This window comes from Topomyia yanbarensis, chromosome 3, assembly GCF_030247195.1.
Source record: "Topomyia yanbarensis strain Yona2022 chromosome 3, ASM3024719v1, whole genome shotgun sequence".
Taxonomy (NCBI): Eukaryota; Metazoa; Arthropoda; class Insecta; order Diptera; family Culicidae; genus Topomyia; species Topomyia yanbarensis.
Genome location: NC_080672.1, coordinates 56,545,285 through 56,567,546, shown reverse-complemented (window position 1 = coordinate 56,567,546; position 22,262 = coordinate 56,545,285). Strand labels below are relative to the sequence as shown.

The 22,262-nt window shown below is 42.2% G+C and overlaps 1 protein-coding gene across 7 annotated transcripts in view; it reads left to right on the top strand.

Annotated features, from left to right (window-relative positions):
- Positions 1-16,370, top strand: part of LOC131693690 (polycomb protein Asx) — a 62,106-nt gene extending 45,736 nt beyond the window's left edge. For 5 of the 7 annotated variants that reach the window (XM_058981737.1, XM_058981736.1, XM_058981735.1 and 2 more), the window contains 4 exons: positions 4,752-5,918; positions 5,983-6,378; positions 6,602-6,830; positions 15,741-16,370. In XM_058981737.1, coding sequence (XP_058837720.1) covers positions 4,752-5,918; positions 5,983-6,378; positions 6,602-6,830; positions 15,741-16,264 — 2,316 coding nt within the window. In that variant the 3' untranslated portion in view covers positions 16,265-16,370. Of the gene's footprint in view, positions 1-4,751; positions 5,919-5,982; positions 6,379-6,601; positions 6,831-15,740 lie in introns of those variants that run through there. The other 2 variants (XM_058981738.1, XM_058981740.1) reach the window with 2 other exon arrangements.
- Positions 16,371-22,262: the final 5,892 nt, after the last annotated feature.

Here is a 22,262-nt window from a genome sequence, read left to right as displayed (position 1 = left end):
TGCGGATCTGATATGCTGCAAACAGGTTTCTCAGTAGCAGCCCCTGCTCAGCTTCTCGTCGCCACTCTGTAAGCGGCCTTACTCAGGGAGTAGAACAGCACGCCTGTCAATCCAAAGTCGCCGTCCGTTGACGTTCGCCATAATCAAGCTGTTACTGGCATCAAACCTGGTATGCCGGTTGGCACTCCGGTTGGGCTAGCGTGCTTTTATTGCTACGATCTGTGTTACTGAAATCTTAAGATCTTAGCAGAAGCAGCACAGACAAGCACCATTCCTCTATTTTGGTTATATCATCTGGGAGCACAGCAGAGTCGAGATCTGAGGCAGTTGAACGTAAGATTTTCAGAAATAAAGTAGTTTTTTTCTGACTTGATGCGGATGCAGAGGTCGTTGATGAATAAGAGAATGATCGAAGGCCCAATGTGACTTCCTTGAGGCACACTGGTTGGCGTTTTGAATCCACTTGGACGTGTGGAGCCAATTCCAACGAAGGCGGGTTGTTAGAGGTAAGAATGCAGGTTACCCATCCAGGAAAACCTAGTCGCTCTAGTTTCAATACTGGCATCTTGTCGAATATTGGTTGACGTTTCTCTACAGCTGGAACTAGAAAGGTTGTGTACGTCATCAAGTTCGAAGTGACGGAACGTTTTTTTATAAAGCCGTGTTGACGTTTGTCAGTTATGTCGGAACAAGCAGCGTACATCACATTGTAGGCAAACTTTTCCAGAACTATAGCTAGGAAGTTCAGCAGCAAGATTCCTCTGTAGTTTTCAACATTGTGCGTGTTTCCAGCCTTATGAATAGGAATTGTAGCAGCTACTTTCCATACACTTTTTTGCAAACACGTTTTTAGGAACATTACGGCGAAGAATCTTATATAAGACGTCAGAGAATGCTGCAACTGCCTGATCGAAATCGTTTCCAACCAGCGCCAATTGAGTGCACCAATGGTTATTGAGTCTTCATCGAAGTTGCATCGTTTAAAGTCAAAGTTGAGGTCGTCGTTAATTGTATCAAAAGCTTCACCATCATCAGAATGCATATCAAATCTCAAAACGAAGGGTTTATGGTGAGGGTCTACCTTCAGTATATATGTCGGAAGCTCAATCAGTTCGAACACATCCGTGTCGTTAACGAAAGCTAGATCGAGGGTCCGTCCCTTCACGTTGCCAAGAGAGCAGATTTGATATTAGTGACCAACGTTTCTGTGATGGCCGTCTCTTGTTCCGATGTTGCATTTTCAGGAAGGTAGCACTTATAATCGTCATCAAAAATCCACCGGAGATGACGGAGATTGTAATCAATTACATCAAGTACATTGTTGTGCCTATTAGCTTTGTCCAGAATGCTTTGGAAAGCAGAGCAGTGAACGTTGTACAAGTCAGGATCACTGTTCGGCCTCAGAAACATGCAGCAAATATATAACGATCTACCTGGCACTTGCTTCAAACGTTCACATCCAGGCATTTTTAGTGCAGTCCCAGTTAGATGTTTCTTTATCGCTATAAGAACACCACCTCCGCGTCGTAGATCAGTAGAAAAGGAGTTGCGATTGCATCGGTAGATTGCGTAGTTCGTCGTTAGCTGATCGTTTAATATATCAGACATAGCCAGGTTTCGATGAGAACGATAATGTCGTAGTCGCAGAAAGTGAGAGCAAGCAAGAAGGTCTGCGTTTTTGTTCTCATTCCACGAATGTTCTGGTAGTAGACGGATAGGAAATCAGGCGTTGTACGCGACGGTGTGCTACGAACAAAAATGTTTTCAGGGATCAGATTATCATTTAAAGCAAAATGCTGGCCTGAGAAGGGAGTTCTGAAGACCCCGACTAAGCTGGTCGCTGGCTGGTAGCGCGACTGCGTCGAAGCGCTCGAGCGCTTACGTAGTACTGTATAACATGATGGTGATGGTCTTAGAGATAGAATGGAAATTATGCTTCGTTCAAGTAACGGCGGATTGCACGAACGTGCTGTATCCGATGGCACGCTAGAAACCGAGTGGGCTTCAGAAAGTGAACTGTCATGTAAAGCAAAATATTCGACTATATGCCAAATGACCTTCCTCCATCAGTACTGCTTATTATTATGCCAAATCACCCGTAATTCTCACACAGTTTAAAATTATGCCAAATGTCCATTGAACCCAACTATGGTTTTCCTGAAGATAAAAATGGTTTTCCTGAAGATAAAAATGGTTTTGCCAAAGAATCGTTATGCCAGATGATCTTCAGCTGAAACACATACCTGTCTTACGACTGATCAATGTTACACTAGGTTTGCTCAAAAACCAGGAGAAACTAGCAGTACTCCAGAGTAAACTGTAAACCGTATTCCTGTATTCTGTAAACTGTAAACCGTATTCCTGTATTCTCTTCTCCTATTTTCTTTCGGTAGTAAACTGGAATAAAAAGGAACCAGATTTTTTTGGATCCGAAGCAATGAAAGAGGCGTGTATTGGAACAAACCTACTAATTCAAAAAAAGAATTGGTTTGAAGTTGCATAATTTCAGTATAGGTGTATCAAAACACGTGAAAGTGATAGATGCCCAAACTGAACCATCACTCATTATACAAGGGGGACGGGCATAGCGTAGTTGGTAAATTGATTGCTTTGTACGCAGCTCACCTGGGTTCGATTCCCAACCCCAAGATTTTTTCAAAAGAGATTTCTTTAACCCGAAAAGAGGCGAATGACCCTAAGGTTAAAACCTCCATAATCAAAATTAAAAAAAAAAACTACAAGGGGTAGCCCTATGGGGTTGCACGAACTGTAGACGTAGGACTACACTACTTAATGTTTTTACATATTTATTTTCTTAGTACTTAGTGTGTGGGAAAAAACTCCCGGACCGGTGAAGAAAAATCAAATTTTAGACAATATAATCACATCTCATGTATAGAACAAGCTTCCTAGTTGCTCTCGAACAGATCCTAAAAGTTCAAACACCCATTGATAACCCCAAGTTTGTAGATGTGTTTCGTTACCAAAGGATTGTAAAATGGTCATGAATATTCACTTCTTCCGTGACAATTTTTTTTGCCTGCAAAATGCAATGTGTGTATGCAAAGCTCATGATTTGTTGGGATATTAGCATTGATCGGAAAATGCTTTCCAACGCTTCGCATTGCATACATACAGGACATTTTTCAGGTCACCAGAAGCTGTTCATTTTACCACCGCCATATGTTCATTTTACCCACTCGCTATAAACATGTCTCATTTTTGGACATGTTTAGAAATCAAGAATCATGTTTGAAAAAATGTGTTTATGACGAAGTATTTTTACCAGATATGTACAAAACATGTCTAACAATAAACATAAGGTGATTGTAATATCTCATTCACTTATTAGTTAGAAAATAATGACTTTGCTTAACGTGTTCATTTTACCGCCAGTTCCCCTACCTACCAACACATTCTCCCCAAAACATTGAACCCAAGCGCACAATGCAAAATGAGTCAACGCTGATGATGATGGGTAGAGCGAAAGAGACAACTAGTACCACCACGACACTATTAGCGCATTTCACCAAAATTCCACGCGGCCTTTCCCGATTGAAAGGAACGGTCGCGCTTAGCCCATCTGTCATAATATCGTGATTTTGTATAGCGAAGGGCTGAATGATAACACATTTTGTTCCAAAAAACAGCCCTGCGTTATGCAACACTTTGTGCAGGTTGATTATACCAGTTGCAAGTGGGGCCAAATTCACCAATTTCCGTAATTACATTACTTAATTTCAAGCGCAAATAGCAAATACATGTGCTAATTAAACCAAAAATTTACTGGCAACATTACAGCGGCATTTAGGAAGCAGTTGGAGCGGTCGCCTGTTGGACGACACAGGGTAGCGTCCCTCCACAGCCAGTGTAACGGACTTCTAGCTCAGCTACACTGGCTGTAAAAAACTCAGCGCAGTGATCTGCTTCGCCAGTCGTTCAACAGTGAACTGAGCGTGTCTGGCCAAGTCCGTTCTTTAAATAGTCGATGATGACGTCATTCATAGAAGCGTTGAGCGCTAGGTACACCAATCCGTCGTACAGGGCTTGGGAAGCGCTATCTTCTGTGTGTAAATGCGCGATATTTTGACAAGGTTGCATATTATTTAATTTTTTGATGCTATGATATCAAAAATCTTTGGGTTTATCTATTGGAATCTATTCTTAGAAGTATTTCGGGGCGATTTGCTCAAAAAATTTGAAAATTTATCATGAGATGGCTGAATTATATGCATTAAAAATTGGACCACTTTTCGTTACATACTATTTTTGTAGAATTTGCAGAGTGCACCCCCATATCGAAAACAAAGACGTAGTCCTACGTAAAAAAAACATACTGAACTTTCAATAGAATGTATCAGTGACAGATATTGACTACCCACGAGCTGATATTTCAAATCATTGCTTTATAGCATCAACTACTCTTATTAAAACTGATTAAACAACCCGTCCGGTATTGGTCCCGATATTGACCGGACGTTGGTCCAACAATGGTCTACATTTCGGGTTAGAAAATTCCAGCCCTATGTGCGAGGTTGGGAATCGAACCCAGGTCAGCCCAGATGATCAGTTGCAATGACGTGATATACTATGTGTGAAGTTCCAGATCTTCCAAATGTTCGAAAAAATCGATTTGTGGCTAATAAGCCAACCGTTTTTAGGCCCCGATTCGGTGCAGCAGTGGTGGGAACCAGAGATTCCTAACTAACACTGAAAAATAAAAATTAAACTTATCGTTCCTCCCTTCCCAGGTTAAAGATGTCCGTGCGGTGATAAAAACCGAACCGGGCATATCCGGGGTAACCTTCCAGGGCCGTCCAGCTACCGGTCAGCTAATCACGAGGATAAAGATTGAAAGTGGTGAGGACGGTCAAAAGTTGCACGTAGTGTCGTCAGCGGGAGGTGATAACATGACGAGGGTTATCGAAAGCGTTGCCGGTAACTACAGCAGCGTGACAACTCAAGCTCAGCAGCTTTTGCACCAACAGCAGCAGCAGCAGCAGCACCAACAACAGCAGCAGTTGTTTCAGCAGGTTCAGCAAAACCAACACGTAAAGTTGGAGATGGATAATGGCCATCAGCAAATTGTCCAGCAAGGGGGACAACCGAAGTATATCATTACTTCGCGACAGATTGGAAATAAAATTCCAATTACGGTGACTAGTGGCCCTCCGGGACAAATACTTCAGCAGCAATCAATCGGTACGGGAGGAACTGTAACTTCGAACCAACAGAAGCCGATCCAGCTGCAAAAGATCATCATGTCCACGTCGAGTTTACAGCAGCAACAACAACGAGCTCGACTACCTCTGCAAAGGACTCAATTGGTCCAGCCGCAAACTCAATCCCAGCAGCGATTCCAGCAAAAGTTTGTAACCAATCAATTGATTCGCGGCCAGAACGCTGCCATTATTAACACGGTTCAGTTGCAACAGCAACAACAGCAGCAGCAACAACAACAACAACAGCAACAGCAGCAACAACAACAGCAACAAGCTCAAGCACTAGCCAATCAGCAAGCCCAGCAAGCGGCTGCCACCGTCGGAGCAAATGTTGTTATAGGGCCAACCCCGAGAAAACGGTTGGAAATCAGTGGGGGTGGAGGAACCGTCGTTGTTGGTCCTGGAGGGGTGGTGAGCAGCGGACGACGAGGTGGCCGAACTAGTAGTTCTCGTTTACCACCCGGTGCCGTAAATCTTGAGCGTAGCTACCAGATCTGCCAGGCTGTCATACAAAACAGTCCCAATCGACATCAGTTGCGGGCTCAACTGAAGCCTCCACAGGCGTTCCTGACCAGTTCCAATTCGAACTCGAGCAATAGTAGCAATAGTAATAGCAGCAACAGTAGCAGCAGCAGTAGCGCTGGTGCTGCGAAAGACGAACCGACGAGTTTTGGGGGGACCGTCATAGGGAATAAGGTATGTTTTTAGTGTAAATTCCATATTTAAAACTTTAGAAATTGATGAACGATTTTCCTTGTAGGTTGGACCACGGTTAGTGAACCCGAAGAGAATTACGACCGTTGGTCGGCAACCCTCATCCATCCTAGTTCGGCACGTGTACACAACAGCAGGGCAATCGAATCCCGGTACAATTAGTATTATCTCAACATCCCAACAACAACAGCAGCAGCAGCAGCAATCACAGCAGACTCAACAATCCCAGCAGCGAATAATAACTGCGGCGGAAGCTGCAGAGCTTCAGCACGCTCAGATCATCAGCATGTCCGGTCCAGGTGGCATGGGAAATCTATCCGTTTCTGGTACTGCTGGTTCCGGTAATGGAAGCTTCGGCGGCAAATACGTACTTGTGCAACGGGCTCACATCGGTGATATTGTAACGCCGCGGGCGGCCAGTGCACCACCGACTCAGAATCAGGTACTTTTACCGTAGACCAGTTTGTTAAATTCTCTCAAAGTACCGTAGCTAGATTCCTTTGCTGAACAGAATCTCCTTTCTCTTTTTCAATCCCGTTCTATTTTTCTTTTTGATACACACACATATACAAAATCATTTCATCCCAACTAACATCCGAATCGATCCAATCATAACTAATAACCGTAAACTAACTCATTAACATTACGCATACAAACATAAACAGCAGGTTAATTCAGTAACTGGTGTTCCAATAACGCTAGCGGGTCGTGGACGGCCAGCTTCGGTAGATATTGATACACCTGTCTCCCTTCCTGATTCTCAACAGCAACAGCAGCAGACGCAGCAACAACAGGTGCAAATCATTCATCATCCATCGCAGCAGCAACAACAGCAAATCGTTGGACCCAATCCCGGCATCCAAGCGGTGACCCGAAGAGGTCCCACCACGCATGGTGAGTTTTTTCCATGGCGTTTGGTTTTTAGCATTATTTCAGCAGGTTATTTTAGAATTTTATTTTATGTAACGAAAAGATTTGCTCGGTAATCATAATAGACCTCAATTTAGAAACCCTGGTCTAGCGGTTCGGAGGGTAAGGCACTAGTATCATTCGACACTTGTCGTATGTTCGAGTGCCAGATTAGAAGGATTTTTAGTGGTAGCACTAGCCCTCCATTTGTTCTGTATGCTATGAATCGACTGCGAAGTCTGTCGCAACAGAAGGTTCATTTCTGCAACGGACTATAGTACTAAGGTTATTTTGCTTTTTGCATTTCTCATATAAAGAACGGCTTCGTCATAATTTTATAAATCGGCCCCCCAACCGATACCCGGAGCACCAGGTATCATTTGCCATTCGATACAGTTCGTTGATATCGTAAAATGTCTGGGTGTGCACTTTTTTATAGTAAGGTTTCGTACCTAACCGTTAAAAATACTCCTTACTCTTCTACCCTTCTTCTTCACGGTACTACATCACATTATTACTTCGTAGTGGCTGGTTGTGCTTTCATTGCACACCTTTTTTTGTTCAGGAGTTATCCGTTAACTCGAAGCCTCACTTGATCTATGAAAAAACGACTTTCAACCTGCCATTCTCTCCATCTACTACACCGTCTATATCCTCTGCGTACTCGAGCCATTCAGTCTCGAACTCGACTCAGATATTCCCCAGCGGTAAATTACCGCAAGCCGTTTAGCTCCGATTTCCGTGAACCGTGATACCGATGTTCGTTTTCGTGAGCTATTCAGCTAAATGACCCCGTTTTGTCGTGATCTACTCAATCTAGTCCCCGGCGATGGACCAGCCTACTCAAAGAGCCAACTGGTAGGTGTCAAGGTCTGTCCACCAATTCCGGATAGAGCATGACTTCCGGTTCACTGGCGCTCCAACTACCCGCCGTTGGCTGTTCGACGCGAACTACTCGCCCTAGTCCCCGGTGGTGGATATAGCCTATTGACGAACTACCCAAGTTTGAGTTCAGTCTGGCAATTTCAGGTGGAGTGTGGCGTCTGGCACACCGGAGCCTCGACAACCCACAACCGGTGCATCGACGCGAACTACTCGAGTTAGTCCCTTGCGGTGGATTCACGTGACCGGTAAGGTGCGCTTATTCCAACTGTCAGCTCTGATCACTAGTTCGTGGATTTCTTCTCCAATTCCCTTTGCAGTTCCACTAGTATCTGGGCAACTACTTTACTGACGATATTCCACGTGATCTCTTCTTTACACATCTCTTGTACGGGCTTAAAACCGGCAATTCGCTTTCGCACTTACTCGTATCTGAGGCAGTCGATGATCACGAACACTGTGTTTCCTTCACAACCATCGCATTCCAGATAGTAGGCTGAAGGTGCGTGGACGAACCGAAAACTCTCTGTCTCTAGCTGTTGCAGCTCGTTCACTGTACTCGTTTCGATAGAGAAAGTATCCCAACGGCATGCCGCTTGGAGACAGTGTTCGCCGAGGCCCTGCTGCTACTCAAGCGCATTAATCATTGCATCATGATGTCAGGTGTCTTCGGCGGACGAACCGATAGAATGACATGGTCGGTCTGACGATTCCAAGTAGAGCCCCACCCGACTGTCGGAAACCAGTATTTCATCTCACACTACTCTGCTAGTTCCCGGCGATTGACTTAGATTACATTTACGAATAGTTTCCCGACGGTGAACGTTATCCGGAAACCGATTGTTCTGCTGCTTTCCCATTTCTTCTACCGGCCAACAGGTAGAATGCCATGGTCGGATTGGCGATTTCTGGTGCCCAATTCATTAGCCCCTCGACTACCTGAACCCGGTGCTAAGTGGCGTACAACCCAACTGCTCCCAGTCGGTGGACCTAATCTTCTCCGACGGAGAGTTCCTTGGCAGCAAAATTTCTCTCGCTCCTATTATGTTGTTCCATGGTGACTTTCTAGCCGGCGGCGTTACTTTATTGATCCCTTCGTCACTTCCTCTGTTCCAATTTTTCTCCTTAGAGTGAATTACAACATAGTGCTTAAGGGGTTATATACCATCGACACATTCTTTCGTGATGTTACAACGATTTGACGAATCTTTATTCTATAAATCCTTCATCAAATCAATTACAGATTCAGAAAATAAAATTTTATATAAGATTAGATCTACAAAACTCAAATGCACTGGAGGATAACAAATATGTGCTACGGCACAGAAGGGACCACAGGGGAACACCACAGTAAACTATCCGAAAGGGTTTCTTTTAAGTCAGGAGAGAAGTTAAAGAACGAGCTTTACTGTTGGACTCGTGGGCAGACTAATGGCGAATTCGCTTGAACCTGAGTCAGGTTCTAACCCCAACCGCTGTCAGTTCATACATTTTGACAGCAGTTGGGGTTAAGAACTGACTTAGTTTCGCCTCAAACAAAAACCACATAAGAGGCTGATTTCTCAGCTGTCAAATGTTTTATTTACTTTAATTTAGCTTACCCACTAAATGTGCGTAACTCATATTTGGGTTAATTTCGTTGTACTAAATGTTGTATGCAACAGTCCCTCCCACTTAAGAGAAAAACATACTTTCATTATACAATTCAAAATGTTTAAATCTATCACTATTTTGTACAATACTATAAAAATTCTTTATGTAATATAGCTCGACTGAACTCAATACTTGAACAATTTAGAATAATTAGTATTTTTTTCCTTATTCGGGTTTTAATAAAATCTCCGAACACTTTTGCTTTCCTAATTCTCTTCAACCGCCGAAGAGGTTCGATCGCCGTCCTATCGGCTTTTCGTTTGACCAGCAAACTTTTTCTTGTTGTTTCTTCCGGGAAACCCCGAAAATCTTCCTCGAAATCGCTGGAACTCCTGGGGTCCACTGGTCAGTTTAGTCGCGGAATCGTATCTTCTGTTCGAACTCGGGTAACCCCGATTTCTTCTCGCTTACCTTCCCCTGCTTGAGTCGTATTAGTCGTATTGAGTTGTTTATGTTGATTCTGTCGACTGACATTGATCAGCACGTTCGGCCGAACCATTTGGTCCAGATGTTTAGGGACTCTGAGCTGTGTACGGTGCTCGAAAACGGGAATGCTTCCAATTTTAATTTGGAATTTTAATCAGGAATGGTTGTTAGTATTGTGGTTATTATAACATAACTCGTTTCCTGCAACCAGATTATCCAAGATCGTTCCAGAATTTACCGGACATGAACTTGGAGCTTGTGCATAATGTTTAGATATCTGAGGTATTAGCTGGTTATTTTGTCTATTTTTGTGATTAAACATGTCGAATAATAACTTTGGATTATACACAAACACTTTTTCAGATGGAAATTTACCATCTTTCGCCATGCAATTTACACAATTATATAACAGTAGGTTAATTTGGTCCTCCAAAAGTAATTCCAAATTACCCGAATTCAGCAAAAATCTTTTTACCATTTCTTTTACCGTTTTTAAGCGTCCCTCCGTCTGGCCAATACTAGCCGTATTATATGGAGGACAATTACAAATTTTTATTCTTTGTTTTTCCAAAAATAGTTTCAAGGAATTGAAAAGAGGACCTGCGTCAAAAACTAAAAGGTCTGTTTGTCCAAATTTTGTCATAAAAACAACTAAATATTTTAAAACTTCACTACAATCTATTCCATTTACTATCCATCCTATTTCCACCCCCTTTGAGAAATTTTCTACCAACAGTAGAATAGTATGCCAGGTGTGGTGAAACTGTTTTGTAAATTCGTTCCATTTAGAAGAAAAGCGTTGATTTGATATTAATAGTTGCTGTATTGACAACTTACAGTCAATGTCATTAGATTGGACAGGTGTAATAATTTTTTCAATTCCTATTGTTCCAAAAATATTTGGTACTATTTCCTTCAATTTAGAAGATACGTCGTTTGCATTTCTAAATGTATCATCGTCAGTTTTAAGAAATAATTTAGCTTCTAAACCATTTATAGGTGAAACAAAATCTTTAACGTCAATCTTAGCGAATTTTTGTTTGATATCTGCCATAACATTATTTTTTTTCATGAGTGTGATTAACTGGAAACACAAGATAAAAAATTCTCCAGTTGGGAATAAAAAACGTCCAACATTGTTCTACCATAAGTCACCTGAATCACTAGAATATATATCAGATATATCAACCTTGTTGCTACTATGAACATCCATATTATTAACCGCTTGTGGTTTGTAGTCCCGTCGATTGTAACATTTTCTTGCTACATGGCCTTCTAGTCCACAAAAATAGCAGTTACGTTTGTCTAACATTGGTTGTCCTCTAAATGTTATAGTATATTCTACAGGCATATGACCTTGAATTTCTCTAGCTTTACCAAAATATGCTGTTTTGAAACGACGTTCATTAAATGTTTTATAGTCATATCTACTATTGACTGGGAAGCGTGTTTTGTCTTTGTATTTAGCATAATTATAATCGTAATCATCAGTTAAATATCTTGATACTTTCCCTCTGCCAAAAGCAGGTATAGATTTCATTGCAAAAGCAGTTTGAGTTTGGAATTGACAGTTACCATCTCCCAAGCTTCTAAAAAAATTTCCGCTTAAGAGAGAGACAATTTATCTTCACTCAGCAATTTTTTTTCTCAAGTCATTGTCCCTTATACCAGCCACAATCCTGTCCAAAATGGCCTGGTCCTTGTGTTCACCAAAACCACAAAATTCTGCTTGCAGTCGGAGTGATAAGGTGTAATCTTTTAAAGATTCACTCTGCTGCTGGTTACGAGTATTGAATCTAAGACGCTGGATCATATCCGATTCATTCCTGTCTAGTCTAACACTTCACTTGGAAATTAATTCCTCATACGGAATATTGTCAAAATTCCCCGCAAGGTACAATAATTTTAGATGAGAAAAAATCACTGGCCCTCCCAAAAACTTAATAATAAAATGGGCCTTTTTATTATCACCATTATCAATTTTATTCACAATAAAGAATATCTAATTTTATTCACAATAAAGAAATATCAGCAAAGGACGTACCAGTGCGATACGGCTCTATGGTAGCGAAAACGTTAGCCATTTTATTTAATCAATAAAAAATCTTAATGTGGAATAAAAATGACAAATTTTCACAGCAATGAAAAATTTAAAAACAAGGTAAACGACTCACCTCAGAAATCCTTCCTACAATTACCGTATTCACCGACAGCTTATCGGTCTCCGGGTCCACCAACTCGTTGGAAAGTTGCATGAATTAAATCGACACGTTGAACGGCCTGCGAGTTTGCCGGAAAAAATATCGAAAAAAAAACTGGTTGCACTGCCCTACGAAAACTTCTCATCAGGAAAAAAGAAAGAAAAACCGAATATAAGAATGATGCAAAAACAAAATGGCTTGCCGACAGAAATCAAGCGTCCTTTCAAACACAAACTGGGAGAAAATCACGGTTTGCCTTTATTCTATTTAGTTTTATAATTGCGATTTTAATTGTCCTTTCCTTACTTGAAATCCGTCCGAAATTCCAAAGCGGAAACAGTCCGTTTTGCCGTGGAGGTTTGCAGTTGATACCGTCCGTATCTATCTGCGCAGCGGGAATTGTCCGTTTTGCCGCGTATTACTGCAGCTAGAGTCGCCCGTCTATTACCTTCCGCCGTATCTTGATCCTGGTGACCGATCCACACCACCAGTTCGCCTCGTCGCCACTAACAAATATCTGCTACGGCACTGAAGGGACCACAGGGGAACACCACAGTAAACTATCCGAAAGGGGTTCTTTTAAGTCAGGAGAGAAGTTAAAGATCGAACTTTACTGGCTTTAACTTTTTAGAGGCTTTGGCTTTAACCAGGTAACTGACGTCCCTATCTCTACATACAGAGTTTGACAATATGCAACATCGATTTTCCACCGATCGATGGGGGTTAGTTTGACGTCAAAATCGGTTGAAATGTCATTAAGACACAGCTGTTGCAGTAAACAATGGAAAACAATGCACACTTTCTTCGATTTGTTGCAAACAAAAGTGCTCCTCGTTCGTATTTAGAATAAATTTCGTTACAATCAATGCTCTTATATTGACTACGATAGTATGACGTCATGTCACCCTCTTGGCTTTAACTTTTTAGAGGCTGATTTCTCAGCTGCCAAAAGTTTTATTTACTTAAATTTAGCTTACACACTAAATGTGCGTAACTCATATTTGGGTTAATTTAGTTGTACTAAATGTTGTATGCAACACTTGGTTCTGCGTATGAAATTTCATACGCTATGATTATGGCTTGAACATTCATGATACGTGAAACTTTTTCCCAGTTTTCCCCGAGAGCCGAGCATTTAAAGTTTCCCCGGGTAGTGTACAAAAGCCCTATAAACTCGTAAATAAGCTTTAGGAAGTAACTCGTATCAAATCATCAACTGAAAATCATAATATCAGCATCAATTAAGCCAACATCATCTTCTTTACACAACATCAATCACATCCGCACTACTGCTTGCCAGAGGAAAACGAACCAAAAAGCACACGCCAGGTCACACTGCAATGCATTGAGATATCTGACGTTTAAAATACGCACACTGAGATCTCGCATTTTTATACTACCACCCTCCCCTTAAGCCCAGAAGCGGTTTGTTTTCCTCCCAATTCGCCGTGTAAGCGATTTGTTTTCCTCCCAGCTCAAACGTCAAAACGGCACAATACCAACGCGGCTGGATAAGTCAGCCCTCTGTCAAGGACGACGTCTCTGTACAGCCAGCATCACTGCCATGAAAATCAAAACATAAATTTTGAATCGAATGTTTAAAAGCTGTAATTAGTTACAGTAAATGTTGATTTTCTGAATAAGATGGTATTATATCATCACACAAGATGCAAAACGTCGTGTGGAATGCTTGAATATCGTGTATAGTGCCGAACATAATTCTTTGTTTGGGGCTTTATAGCTATAACGCCCCATATATGTTGGTCGCTGTCAAACTCCATATGATGGTATAGGGTTGCCAGGAGGCTGGGATAAGTCTATAAACTTCATGCAGAATTTTATTTATGCCTAGATAGCATACTTTTCTATCTGCCTCTCGTTTCTTCTGCTGTAAATTTTATGCTTTGGACATATTCGGTCTATCCACTCATTGAATGCTTACTAGAATTATATACTAAAAATGCATCAAAGCACAGCAGAAGAAAAGAGACGTGAATAGAAAGTATGCTAACTATGCATATTTTTTATTTCTCAGTGCGCAGTGCACTCTGGAACGAGCGCCGCGCAGTGGTGAATTTATCTGCACACGCACCTGATGCCGCATACATTTGAAAGAGCAAGAGAGTGCTATTCTCTCGCACCAAACCACCCCACCACCAATCCATTCCCAGTCAAAAAGGGCAAGTTGCTGGCTAACGGGGGGCTATTTGCCAACTCGGATGCGCTAATTGCCCTTCAATTTGCCAGCAAATTGCTGGCAATTAGGGGACTATTTCAAATGCTACATTTGGGCGATTTGCCGCCGTCATTTTTTTGCCGCCCAACCCGCCCCTAAATCGCCCACGGAACGCGCCATTTAATCGACCTTAATTGCCTAATATTAAAATTAAAAATAATACTTATTTTCGGATTCATTATCTACTCACATATACTTACCAGTAAACTAGATAATCACCACCAACTTATAGGAAGAATCAAAGGTGAAATTGGCATTGCACATCAAAACTTTTTTTTTATTATCACTTATCACAATCTGACGTTCATTGAGACTTTAGGTCATAGATCTTGTTCTACTATACTTACGATTCCACAATTTTCTACATTCGTTGGCTAAATGAAGTGCACTAGACAAAATACGTAAAATACTGTAGTCAATACTGTCTAGTATTGACAAAAATATTGAACGTGTAAAGCACGCTATTGTATCTTCTGGGTATGCATGAAACTCAGCGCCTGGCGGCAGTCATGGGATGTATTGCCTATCACCGAAGAATGCGAGCTGAGCTGGTATGAAACACAGCAACTGCTACGCTTACAACGCCAGAATACAAACTAACGATTTTTTCTGATGTTCCCTTTTTATACCAGTCGCTGTGCACTCGATGACAAAGAGGCAGTCCTAACAACGCTCGCTACTTGATTGAATTGTACTGACCAATAATGGACCAGATAATTACTGCTTTCATAAAATCCATCATTCCCCTTATTTCTAGTAGTTGTACATCCTACGGAATTGGATACAGAAATGTTGTACATATTTCCAATCAGATAGAGGAAAAATCTTAATTTTTCATTCAGTACAACGGCAGATATTCACGTTTAAAAAATCGGGTAAAATTTCGGCAGAAAATTTTGAAACGGGGCCCCTATATTGAAACGTTAGAAGTATTCTACTTCAAAAAATATTCAACACAAACACCCAGACTCAATGGACTCGGATTTTCATTTAAAGTGGTACCTCTCTTCCCAATCTTTTTGACTTCGACCATGTTACAAAATGCATTTACACGGATTCATACAAAAATATATTGGTTTTGTATTGTAGCATATTCTTCAATCGACCCGTTGATCATTGAAAAAAAACCATTATAATATCAACATACTCTTTCCAATTGATTCAAACTATTGTTTAAACTAGGTGCGCCTAAATAAGACCTAAGTGAGGTTGTTCGTTCATTTGTCTTAATAGGTAGTCCCCAACATGTTCAATAGGTAGCTTCGGTATTATTCTGGGTAGGCTTTTATTTAAGTTCTAAAAGGGGTTTAAAGGATCAACATTCATTCAATTACTCAGTAGAATTGCTACACTTTTAATGTAAGCGTGGTCCAGTGTTGTATATAATCCTTCAATTTTTTCTTCAGTGATGAAAGTACTGTCTCGAAAACTATCAAAAAGTAAAAACGTCGAAATTTGTTCCTCCACAAACACTAACACCCAATTTTCTCTTTGCAGTAATCTCCTACGGTGACATCGGCACCGATGCAGCCAACAGTCAGCACATCAGCCAAGCGGCCGCTACTTCATCCGTGTTGGACACCACCACCTCCCCCATTCACTCCATTGTAACGTCTACTAATGGTCCTGCGATGGCCGCTACATCGCCTGTTGCTGGTTACAGCATTACATCGACTTCGGCACCGTCACCCCTTCCGCCTGGCAGCAGTAGTAATGGTAATAGTAACAGTAGCATCATCATTAGCAGCAGTAGCAGCAGCAGCAACAGTAACAACAATAACAATAATAACAGCACTATCGGTATTATCAATAATAACAATAGCACTAGTAGCAACAGCAGTAGCAATAGTAGCAGTAGTAGCAACAATGGAAATGGCCATCATCCCCACCAGCAGCATGGAGCAGCATCCTCTTGCTCGTGCTCTCTGAACGCAATGGTCATCTGTCAGCAGTGTGGGGCCTTCTGCCACGACGACTGCATCGGTGCTTCAAAGCTGTGCGTGTCCTGTGTCATACGATAAGAGAATGTTAGGAGCACCAATCTCCTATTGTTATTCAATCTTAACATCTACTATCATAGGCTTGAAATGATAAGGATGAATGAATAAAAAAACGTTAAGTCTGCCACCGAATTTTCACACAATAACAAACAAATACACTCTCACACACGCATACACGTACACACACACAAAGAAACACTAACCATAAAGCCTGTGCAAAGACTCATTCTAGTATGTAGGGATTCGACTTTCGTTTTCGACAATATGTACACGTCTTGTGGTCTCGCGTTTATACTTTGAATTTTTTGTGGCTTTGTTAGGAAGAAGGAGCAATCCGAACTGTGAATACTACTTTTAGGGTCCTGATGGCACCGCGCGTTTCGACCGACTGTTTGATGAGATATGCGTGTATGTGTTTTTTTCACTTTGTTGAGCGCGAATGTGTTGAATGTGTGACGATGAGCTCAAGCAATGCGAGTGAAAAGATCGCAACGCTTCATAGATGTTAGGTTGTTCTAATTCGTTTCCGACATACACCTTTGGAAGAATGAGAAATGAGCTGAAAATATGATACTGCTTAGTGTTAAGCAAATGAAAAAAAAAACAGCAAAACTGATTTGCAAACTGAGCTAGAAAACCCTCTTGTAATAATTATTGCTAAGTAACATTATAAGCTGAAACACTGGAAGAGCATCAAGGACAGAATAATAAACTATAATCGAAAAATTAAAAATAAACGGTTGTTCAATTGGCTTAAAAAATATTTAAAATATGAGAAAATCTGTGATTTATTTTTTGTCTGCAACTTTTTTCTGCATCGAGTAGAGCTTGGCAATCGAGAATAAAAATACAACTTTCTCTGCTAGTGATTTCCGCTTGCTTTCGTTTATTTATTTGAACTCGTCGCTTTCCATTGGTGTGAGTTGTAGAATGCCCTGTCGCGTTTAAGTTTGTCATACAAATCAGTATAAGTAATTTAGCGAGTAGTTGGTAAGTGCTATAATTGCAGGTTAGCTTTTAAGTTGGTTTATTTTAGAATTTTGCTTTCTCTTTAGTTAGGTATCATTATATTATTATTATCATTATTCGAAAATAATATTTCCCAAGTAAATTCTCCTCGAAGAATTGTCTCTCATTGTATCTCATTTTGAAATTGTTGTTTGAAAGAACATCCCTCCATGACTCGTTTGAGATAGGGAGCGCACGTGAACGTGGCCGTTGATCAATTGCTTGGATTTTGAACCTTTCTGTTTAGATGGAACCAGTGACTTGTCAAGACAGCGGATGTTTCGCACTCCAATGGAACATTCGGGGACTGCGAACCAGCATCAGCGAGCTTAAACAGCTGCGGCCCTATTCTGCGCGGCGTGTGACGTGAGACGACTAATCTCACCTCACTCTACGTGACTTCTCACCCGATTCTGAAGACTCTCAGAATCGGGTGAGAAAAGTCACATGAAGTGAGGTGAGTTTAGTCGTTTCACGTCACGCGCCGCGCAGAATAAGGCCGCTGATTTGTGAGTACTTTTTTTTATTTTTTTTTATTTACGAGGCTTTAAAAAAAATTTATTCGTCACGCAATCTGTGAGTACGGACCGAGCCTGATAGCCAGGGGCGGATCCAGAAAAAAAGTTTCGGGAGGGGTCCGAAATTTCGATTTTAAAATGAACATTGCACAATTATAAATACGTAATAACAATATTTAATGAATATCAGTTATGTTGGACAAATTTGGTTTGCAATGATTTTGAAATAGAAACTTATATAAAATTGAAACTAATTTCAAATTTCTCAACAAGTAAAAACATTTCGGAGGGGGTCCGGACCCCAAAGACCCTCCCCCTGGATCCGCCACTGCTGATAGCACTCCTGGAAACTAGAGTGGATAACCGAGTAGTCCCAGCAGATTTCATCGGCAACAACTACACTCTGTTGCTGAAAACTGGCAGTTTTTGATACTGGCAACAAGAAGTAGTACTGCAATTCGAAACGGTGTACCCTTCGAGCGAATCGATGTCGACGACAATATATAGGCAATCGCAGTTCGGATGCAACTTCCACAACACACGAAGGTGGTATCAGTTTATGTCCCTCATAGCACTCAAAAATGTGAAGAACAGCTGGGCGATTCCCTCGAACAGCTTCCACATCCGGTGCTGGTACTGGGCGACTTCAACATACACCATATTTGCTGGGGTTCCAACAAATCAACCGCACTAGGCCACTTCATCGCAGAAAAAAACTTTGACGGAACAGTTAGTCATTCTCAACGACGGGTCACATACCAGCTTCCGGTACCACATCAGCTATCGACCTCACAATCTGCTCCGAAAGTGTGGCATCGAAATTCATTTGGCGAACACTTCCGAACCAACAGTAATCACTTCCCCCTAGTCGTCTCAATTCCCGGATTGTCTCAGGTTCCAACAAAGGGCAGCAATCGCTGTACAACCAAGCGGACTGGACAGCTTACGAACGACCGGGCGTCGGTATCGCAATAGATCGTTCCGTCGAGCAGTTGATTACTGCTGCAAACACTGCAATACCACGCACTACTGGTAAGGTCTGGTAAGGCCTAAAGCTGTTCCATGGTGGTGTTCGGAGGTGAAAGCTGCCATCAAAAAAAACGTAGGAAAACACCAAGAGCACTTAAGCGTGTCCAGGCAGAAGACCTAAGCTAAAAGCTTTCAAGAATCGCGGGCGGCAGCGAGATAGTCAATCCAGGACGCCAAGCAGCGATCATGGGAAGACTTTGTCGCGAAGTTATCCACAAGTTCCACTACGTCAGAGATGGGGCAGACAGTGAACACGTTAAGAGGGAAATGTAAGCATAGCTCAACTGTCATTGAACGGTCTCGTGGATACACTGACAAGCCGGAAGAATTAGCTGATGAACTGGCACAACACTACAGTAAAATATCCGCAACCTCCAGCTATTCCCAACTGTTCCAACGGAAGAAGAAAAAGGCCGAACGAAAACACCGACGATTTCATTCTGAATGAGTTGCACAACTCCGATTCCACTCTGAATGAGTTGCGAAGTGGGTGTTCAGGACCGGACTCTATCGGTTATCCAATGCTTCAGCGACTGCCATTGCCAGTGAAAATTGCCATGTTAGAGCTCTTCAACAGGATATGGAGCAGTGGCGTTCGCGAACTGGAATTATAGTGCCAATCCCAAAGCCAAATTCAAACGAGACAGGTCCATCTGCTTTCCGACCAATCACGTTAACGAGCTGTATGGCGAAGGTATTCGAGCGGATGGTGAATCGACAGTTGACTACAGAACTAGCGTCGAGCGGGCGTCTCGACAAACGACAACACGCCGTCAGGTCTGGTCGGGGTACTGATAGATACTTCGCGGAACACTATTTGATAGCTTCCCTTGACTTGTAAAAGCCATATGGCATCCTACGAACACTACGTAAATGGCAGACACGTGGAAGAATGATAAACATTCTTAACAGTTTTCTGGCCGAAGGAACGTTTCAGGTCAACGTGGAGGGGCGTTTGTCGCCAGCACATCCGCTGGAAAATGGTGTGCATAAGAGCTCAGTGTTCTCGGTTACGCTGTTTCTCGTGGCTATTTAACCAATCTTTCGCGTGGTTCTGAATTCCGTACAGATTTTGCTGTACGCTGACGACATTCTGCTCCTAATATGGGTGAAGGTAGACTAACCGCTCTACCGAAAACTCCAGTCCGCAGTAAAAGCCGTCGATAAATAGTCGAGAAGTATTTGATTTACGATATCTGCAACGAAATCCAGCATCTTCTAATGCAGCCCTTACGCTAGCCGTGATCCCATGCAGACCACAAAGGTGGACGGTGTAGCCGTTCCGACACAAACGCTGCTGAGAACCCTCGGTGTTACTCTCGACCGATCGCTCAACTTTAACGCGCACCGTAAAATGGCAAAGAAGGCGTGCGAATCCAGGCTGCGTATCCTGTTGATGATCGGTGCCATCTTACCCCTTGGTCATCGTGCGTCGCTACTGCAAATCGGATCAGCAATTGTTACCTCTCGACTGCTTTACGGCGTGGGGTTTGTAAGCAGAGGAGGAGATGCTGTCGTCCAAACTCACGCACCTGCATACAACAGGATGATAAGGTTCGCATCCGGAGCATACGTCACGAGCCCAATCTTAGTCATTATGGCTGAAGCAGGTTCTTTGCCATTGTTCGGCCTGCTTTTCAGGAGCTCCTGGCACGTCACTTCAGCCATTCAACAATTGTCTACACGGATGGCTCGAAAGACGACAACACAGTAGGTGCGAGAGTGGAGAACATCTTCAACAATTGGTTGGCCTTCCATCGCATTGCAGCATCTTCTCGGCAGAAGCGTTCGCAATCAAAACAGTGCTAATAGCATACAACACGGTCAGCAATTTGGTAATCATGTCCGACTCGGCCAGTTGCTTATCGGCATTAGAAGCTGGCATTTCGCAACACTCGTGAATTCAGCAGGTTGAAAACATGCTTCGAAACCGTCCAATCAATCTTTGCTGGATTTCAGGGCACGCTGGTATTCGCGGCAATGAAGAAGCAGACCGACTCGCAGGAGATGCCAGGGGCAATGTTCCACTAGAAATACCCGTTCCGGGAGCAGACGCTGGCAACCAAATCAAACAAAATATCCGAAATCAAGCAGGAGTTCTTGCTCAAGAGAACATCTCAACCTGGGACGGGACGTGCAAAGTGAAAAAAGTAACTGTCACCGCGAACCGGCAATGGCCTGTCATTGCGAACCGGACCTTTCTTGACGATTTTCATTTTCTTGGAATGGACAATGCCTGGGTAGTATCGTAATATCCTGGCTGTATACAAGGTGTATTTAGAAAACATATTTTACATGTTGCTTAGATGCATGTAGATGCACACAAACAAGTATACAAAATGCACCGAAGGCACGTGCAATGTAATTCTACTCAACAATTTTGGTTAATGTTGTTTTACACAGTACAGACAAATGATAACATAATTCATGTCATGTTCGAGCTCTTTTATTTTCGGCACAAATCAATACCTCATCGGCAGAAATCTATACCGCATCGGTACAACACTATCAGCGGCATTTGCTTGAAATTATTTTGCAAACGGATTTTTCCCTGCAAAATAACATCAATATCGGGAGTAAAAAAGAAGACCGTCTTCGCATGTCCCGTCCCAGATCTCAACCAGTGTACGACTGCTGCGGATGATGTCCGTCACGTGATTCTTCACTGCAAATAGTATGACGAAACCAGGAAAAAGTACGGCATTAAGACGAGCAGAAAATGCTAAGCTTTCTCAAAGAAGCAAATTTGCTCGAACTGATCTAGAATGCATACCTTTTGAAATTTAGCTTAGATTGAATTGTAATTTGAATATTTTTTCCTCTGACACGAATGCACCACTTTGCGGTGTAAAGTGTCGTAAATAAAAAACAACAACAACCACGTACTAAAACTGTTCAATTCGTTCTGAAGAAATTCGGCGACGCTTGAATCCCGTATCCGTCGAAAAAAATTTGTCATCGAAGATGAAAAGAGATCTTTGTAATTTAACCAAACCCGTTATTAAAATAAAGGATAAATATAACTTGGTCGAGGTGGTTTCCTTGCGGGATGCCGGATGTAGTGAGAAATGGTGCCACAATGTTGACGTGAATTTGTCTTCGAAACCAACGATGAAGTTGTGCATTGCTTTCGAGCTTGGCTAGATTCGCTTTTGCGATACCATGGGCCCTACTCCCACAGTCTCACCTAATGACTAGAGGGAAATTTCCTTCTTGTGACTAGGTAACGTGAGTTCGGCCCCATTTGCCGAAGACTGCCAATAGATTCATGTACATAACTTCGGCGTTAGCAAATCCATCGAGGGGCATGCAGGATGACCGTTTAGCCCTAAAACCGTATTTTGTCTTCTGCGATGTAGTAGGTACTTGCAGTGAAAAAAAAATAGAATGTGCGGAAAAAATTGGATTAACCAATTTGCGCAAAAGGGCACGACATAACCTTGAAAAGTTGGATCAGTAACTGA